The 6743-nt window shown below is 38.8% G+C and overlaps 2 protein-coding genes across 2 annotated transcripts in view; one reads left to right on the plus strand and one right to left on the minus strand.

Annotated features, from left to right (window-relative positions):
• Positions 1–2425, plus strand: part of LOC111462013 (sucrose synthase 5-like) — a 4641-nt gene extending 2216 nt beyond the window's left edge. The window contains exons 6-13 of the mRNA XM_023105663.1: positions 55–150; positions 229–402; positions 517–633; positions 712–878; positions 968–1189; positions 1269–1835; positions 1930–2068; positions 2153–2425. Of these exons, the coding sequence (XP_022961431.1) occupies positions 55–150; positions 229–402; positions 517–633; positions 712–878; positions 968–1189; positions 1269–1835; positions 1930–2068; positions 2153–2191 (1521 nt within the window). The 3' untranslated portion in view covers positions 2192–2425. The remainder of the gene's footprint in view (positions 1–54; positions 151–228; positions 403–516; positions 634–711; positions 879–967; positions 1190–1268; positions 1836–1929; positions 2069–2152) is intronic.
• A 1294-nt stretch (positions 2426–3719) lies between these two features.
• LOC111462053 (NAC domain-containing protein 86-like) overlaps positions 3720–6743 on the minus strand; it is a 3205-nt gene continuing 181 nt past the window's right edge. The window contains exons 2-7 of the mRNA XM_023105726.1: positions 6425–6664; positions 5811–6091; positions 5378–5719; positions 4831–5289; positions 4538–4604; positions 3720–4456 (exon numbers count right to left, since the gene is read on the minus strand). Coding sequence (XP_022961494.1) covers positions 3879–4456; positions 4538–4604; positions 4831–5289; positions 5378–5719; positions 5811–6091; positions 6425–6581 — 1884 coding nt within the window. The 5' untranslated portion in view covers positions 6582–6664 and the 3' untranslated portion in view covers positions 3720–3878. The remainder of the gene's footprint in view (positions 4457–4537; positions 4605–4830; positions 5290–5377; positions 5720–5810; positions 6092–6424; positions 6665–6743) is intronic.

Below are 6743 nucleotides of genomic sequence, written 5' to 3' on the forward strand. Positions count from 1 at the left end.
TTTTTTTTTTTTTTTTTTTTTTTTTTTTTTTTTTTTTTTTTGTGGTTCTTTAAGGTTGTCTACATTCTTGATCAAGTTAAAGCTATGGAAGAAGAACTTCTTCTCAGAATTAAGCAACAAGGCCTCAATTTCAAGCCTCAAATCATCATCGTAAGTTCTTCAACTTCGAGTCGAACTCGAGAGATATCTACTTCGATTCCATATTAAATCATCGACTCGAATACGCAGATAACAAGACTTATTCCAGACGCCAAGGGAACCAAATGCAACCAAGAAATCGAACCAGTCCTTGGGACTAATTACTCTAAGATTGTAAGGGTACCCTTTAGAACCGAAAAGGGCGTCCTTCGTCGTTGGGTTTCTCGTTTCGACATCTATCCTTTCCTCGAGAGATTTGCTCAAGTAAGTTCTAAACATAATTTGGATCGACATTATTTTGACGTCGTAGAATTATCATCGATCAAATGGGTTCGTGACATCGTGTTCTAACATCGTCGTGTCGTAATCGTACGTTAGGATGCCACTGCCAAGATATTAGATCTCATGGGAGCAAAGCCAGATCTAATCATTGGAAACTATACAGATGGGAATCTTGTGGCATCCCTCATGGCCAGCAAGCTAGGAATAACTCAAGTATTGTGTTCTTCATATTGTCTTATATATGTTCTTAACAAATAGATATCAATTGTGACACAAAATTTATGAAAACAGGCAACAATTGCACATGCCTTGGAGAAGACTAAATATGAAGATTCAGATCTTAAATGGAAGGAATTGGACTCAAAGTATCACTTTTCATGCCAATTTACAGCTGATATTCTTGCTATGAATGCCACTGATTTTGTGATTGCAAGCACATTCCAAGAGATTGCAGGAAGGTTCGAAAAAAACCCGAGTATAGTTTAGTAGTTACGGTTAACACGAGCATAGTTTAGTAGCTAAGATGAAAATGGTTTATGGTTTTCAGTAAGAAGAAGCCAGGGCAATATGAAAGCCACGAGGCGTTTACGCTTCCGGGGCTGTACCGAGTGGTTTCGGGCATCAACGTGTTCGATCCAAAGTTCAACATTGCAGCACCAGGGGCTGATCAGTCGGTGTATTTCCCTTACATGGCTAAGGAACGATTCACATCGTTTCAACCAGCAATTGAGGAACTTCTTTTCAGTAATGTTGAGAATGATGTGCATATGTGAGTGTTTGATTGAAATATTTGGGATGTGTTTTGTAAGTTTTGCATATGAACACTGCTTTGTTTTTTGATGAAACAGAGGATATCTAGCAGATAAGAAAAAACCGATCATATTTACGATGGCACGGTTCGATGTCGTGAAGAACATCACGGGATTGGTTGAATGGTTTGGGAAGAATGAGAAGCTGAGAAATTTGGTGAATCTTGTTGTGGTTGGGGGATTCTTTGATCCTTCCAAATCAAAGGACAGAGAAGAAATGGCAGAGATAAGAAAGATGCATGAATTGATTGACAAATACCAACTCAAAGGGCAGATCAGATGGATAGCAGCACAGACTGATCGACGTCGTAACGGAGAACTCTACCGATGCATCGCCGACACGAAAGGAGCCTTTGTGCAGCCTGCTCTATATGAAGCTTTTGGTCTCACAGTGATTGAGGCAATGAACTCTGGCTTACCAACCTTTGCTACCAATCAAGGAGGTCCAGCTGAGATCATAGTTGATGGCATCTCAGGCTTCCATATCGATCCAAACAACGGCGCTGAATCGAGCAAAAAGATCGCTAACTTCTTCGAAAACTGCAAGAACGATCACGCCTACTGGACCAAAATTTCGAACGGCGGCTTGAAACGTATCGATGAATGGTAACTTCTCTCCAACCTACCTATGTTACATTGTTGAACTTAATACAAAACTCTAATCATCTTCTCTTGTCTTATCTTGTCTTGTCTTTGGCAGCTACACTTGGAAAATCTATGCAAACAAGGTTCTTAACATGGGTAGCACTTACACTTTTTGGAACCAATTGAACAACCACCAAAAGCAAGCTAAGCAAAGATACATCCAAATGTTTTACAATCTTCTTTACAAGAATTTGGTATGTTTCTCCTACAATTTTCCTCAAATCCTTAAGATATCGAACCCCTTTTCATCGTTACATCGTTTTCCATTCGTTTCTCAGGTGAAGACCGTGCCGGTTGCTGTCGACGACACCGCGTAGCCATCGCAAGAGTATGCAACCCATCAAACATGACAAGCTTATGCAAGCAAACTTTCTTTCAAGAATGTTGCCTTTTCAACACAGTTTGTAATTTCAAGCAGTCATATATATTATGATTGGAATGTTTCCCTTTTCCCTTGTTGAAATTGAATAAAGGTTGTGTTCATCTTGAGTTGAACACCAATGGAGATTCTTGTGTTCATGTCACAATGATATTCAATATTAATCTCTTAAGAACATGTTCTATTAAAAGTTAAAAGATTGTTCAATGTAATAAGAACATTTGTATGAACATGATTAGCAATCCCTTTGGTTATATGCTTGTTCCTTGTGACTTGGCATCTTAGAAAGAATCTCACTTTTTCACATTTCTGCCTAAAGGATAGAACTTATTCCTTACACCTTATCCTAAGAGGTTTTTTGGAAAATAAATTGACATGTTTTCACCACTTTTGACTCAAGATTTGAAAGGAATTTGCAATGTTTGTGACTTAGATATTATACGTATGGTTATCATTTTCATACGATTAATTTTCGTGTTAGGGTTGATTTTGGGCAATAGGATCTAAACCGAAGGGATATAAGACAATTAAAGGTCAAATGGAGACTCGTGGGTTGGGGTAAAGTAAAGAGCCTACTAGGCCAAGAGGCTCGAAAGCTCCTCTAGGACCGGTTAGACCTGACCTGATCCAAGCCATGGTGAGCACATGTGGGTGTGCACTTTACACACCCATGACCCAATGAGTTATGAGAAGAGTCCACATTCGACTCTCCTAACCCTTTTTCGAAGAGGAAGGAAACTCTAGGTCAACCCACATATAAGTAGTTATGAAAACGTCATTGAAGGTATCTAAACCCCATTCTCAAATTCTTAAACTTGTTATACTTTTAACTATTTGGCTTATTTTTTCGAAATATAAATCCACTTTTGAATCACGGGTAGTTTCGTTTGTGAGGATCGAGAGTGTTCATCAAAAAACTTGCATACCCACATGGAGGATGAACAAGAAGATGATGGTGTGAGATCTCACACAGTTGGGAAAGAGAACGAAACACCCTTTATAAGGGTGTGGAAACCTTTTCCTATCGGACGCGTTTTAAAAACCTTGAGAAAAAGTCTAAAGAGGACAATATCTACTGGTGATGGGCTTGGACCGTTACAAATGGTATCAGAGCCAGACACCAGGAGATATGCTAGCGAGGAGGTTAAGCCTTAAAGGGGGTGGACACGAGGCTATGTGCCAACAAGGACATTGGACCTCGAAGGAGGTGGATTGGGAGTCCCACATCGATTGGAGAAGGGAACAAGTACCAACGAGGATGTTGGGCCCCAAAGGGAGTGAATTGTGAGATCCCACATCGGTTGGGGAGGAGAACAAAACACCGAATGTGGAAACCTCTCCTTTGCAGACGCGTCTTCAAAACTTTGAACGAAAGCTCGAAATAGAAAGTCCAAATAAGACAACATCTGTTTGCGATGAACATGAACTGTTACATATGAAATCGCATAAAAAAAACACAATAATAAAAAAAAAACATGGATTTTCATTGAAATGACGAGAGAAAAGCTAAGTTTCTGCCCTCTCCACTTACAACATATATATTATTTTTTTGTATATAACTGTAAACCTTAAAGTCACAGAAAGATTTGAAAAAAAAAAAAAAAAAAAAGAATATAAAAAGAAAATCAATTATAATTTGCCCAAATGGAACAAAGAGCCAAAGAAGCAATGCTAAAGAAAATGGCTGTCTTCTTCAAAATCATATTCAAACCTTCTCCTTTCCCCTTTGATCTCAATTCTTCTTCTTCACCTAACAATTTCTCCCCTTCACCATTATCATCATCATCATCTTCTTCTTCTTCTTCACTAAACACAGAAACAAAGATCATCAGAATTTCAAGAATTGAAACAATTTTCCTTTGTAAGCTCTTCCATGGCTTCTTCAAAGATGACCCATTGAAGAAAGAAGCTGTCTTTTGAGGTGTTCTTTCATGGAAGCTGATGAAATTTGGTGCCATGAAAGAGGTCAAGGTTTGAACTTTAACAGTCTCTGAAGGCATTGTTTGGTGGAAGAATGTCTCAGCTACTTGTCTTGTTGAGATGAAGAGACCGTGGTTGACCTTGATTTCTTCGACCACCTCGAAACTCGGGGAGCTCGAATAGTTGACTATGGAGTTTCCTGATCCTTCCATGACGAAGTTGTTCGCATTCGAGTCGTCTTCGTTTATGAATGTGAGCGAGAAATCGTTCATTTGACCACTAACTGCTAATCAGAAATTTTATTTGAGTTAATAAGTTACGATAAATTTAATCGTTTGTATTATTAAAGTGATTTATAGGTTACCTTGTTCTTCAATTGGGAAGCTTGAAATATTCTCAATAGGAACTAGCTTGGATTCTTCCATGCAATTCTATATTCAAATCATGAAATCATAATCCCATTTTTGAGGAAAAATAGGTTGTCATTGATAATACACATAAAAAATGAGAAAAAAAAAACATTTTTAAATGGTTATTCGAACAAATTTTTACAAATTTGTTGTTTTTGAAATCATAAAGCTCTTCTAAAGTGGTTTTGAATGAAAAGGTAATAAGTTTCAACAAACCCTAATATATAAAAAATGTAAAAGTTTATACCTTGTCGAGATCTTTATTAGACATTCCGACCCATCGTAAGTTCTCCACTGGGATCTCGTCACCGACATTACCGACCTCTATACACTTAGAGAATGGATCGTCCCACGAGCTCTCGACATGAAATCTTGTAGAGGAGTTCCAATCATGGAAGCCATCTTTGTTAGCCATGAAATTGAAATCCTCATTGGAACAACCATAACCATTGGCAAGCCCTCCATCCCATGTTGTTGTTTCAACTACAGAAGATTGGTTGGCAAGCTCTTGAGAGGCCTGAGCTACAGAAAGAATCTCTTGTAGTATGTCGGTCGACGTCTCGCTCGAACCACCGAGCATGGTTGGCTCCACCGGTTGTGGCATTTTGAAGTGATCGGAGTAGCTCGAGTTGGGAAAACCCTCCGCCTCCAACGGTGGCAAAGTGAAACGGTGTTGTAACCTTGCACATTCTAATGCTATGTCCACCTTCAAGAACAGCCCCACGAAGGAATATCATGAAATTGATATGAATATTGAACAAAAAAAGGAAACTTTGACCTAAATTGATACTCACCTTGGAAGGAGGGTATGGAATATTTGCATAACTTGGGAATGAAGGGGCTGAATTAAAGGCTTCTTGAGATAAGAATTGAGACCATTTTCCTTCTCTTCTTCCACCAAACATGTCAAATGAACAATCTTTATTAACTTGATGGGATTGGAAGCCATCGAACGGCATCGAATAATTTGAGCTCTCGGGTTCTTCACATCTTCCTTCCGAGTAAAGTTCAGAAGATTGATCACTGTTAATGAATTGATTTGAAGACGAGGTTATATTACAATATTGTTGATTCTCTTCTATTTTCGGAGCTATTGTCGCACTCTTCTTGAACACACGACAAAGTGCATAAGCATCCTGTATTACAAAGAAAATAGTCCGTTAAAACAAATCACTGTTTACTCACAAGGTTAAATTAATAGGTTATGATCGGAAAAAGTTAGAAAACCTGTAAGCCAGAAGAAGGGACATCACATTCCCGATCATCGAGACGATATTCGTGCATGACCCAATCGGTACGAGCGCCGTGCGGGGCTCGACCACGATAGTAAACTAGGGTTTTCTTCATCCCAACAGCTCTCGATTGGGAATTCACTTTCCTATCTTTGCCAGTGGCTTTCCAATATCCTGCTTTCGTTGCTCGATTGGTTCTTGACCCGTTTGGATACTTTCTATCTCGAGGGCTGAAGAAGTACCATTCGAGATCCTTGCTAGGAAGCAACGACTTTCCTGTAACAATTTGCGGAAAAAAAAAAAAAAGAGAAGATCAAAGAAAACCTAATTTAATTCATTTACTCATTTTTATGAACATGAAAACTTTCAAAGCATTTGATTCTAAGCTTTGAAGCCATTGATGCTTTTCTATAACACATCGTTCATTTCTAGCTTTCTTTTTTACTCGACTGTTTAGGGTATATTTGTCTCTATGGAGACCACTTTTCTTTAATAAAGTTAAATCCTTCGCCACAAACAAAATTTATTTCGATCCATTAGTAGATTTCACTAAAAATATCTCGTACAAGTAGAGATATATATTCAAGAACGGAAAAATCAAAAGAGTACCTGGCAAATCCCATGGCTCACATTTGTAGAGATCGACTTCAGGGATGATCTCGAGCTCAATTTCCCGGCCATTGATCTTGCGTTTGAGGTAGTATGCAACAAGTTCTTCGTCGGTGGGATGGAATCGAAAGCCGGGAGGCAATGAAACAGGAGCCATGGGATGAACAAAAGAGGAGGAGGAGAGGCCTCAAAACAAAAACACTTGAGACCAACCCTACCAAATGATTCACCTCCAAAACCCTACAAAAACACACATAAATATCATATGGGTCAGCTCAGAGAGAGAGAGAGAGAGAGAGAGAGAGAGAGAGAGAGAGAG

Source organism: Cucurbita moschata, unplaced genomic scaffold (genome assembly GCF_002738365.1).
Source record: "Cucurbita moschata cultivar Rifu unplaced genomic scaffold, Cmos_1.0 Cmo_Scf00002, whole genome shotgun sequence".
In the NCBI taxonomy this organism is placed as follows: Eukaryota; Viridiplantae; Streptophyta; class Magnoliopsida; order Cucurbitales; family Cucurbitaceae; genus Cucurbita; species Cucurbita moschata.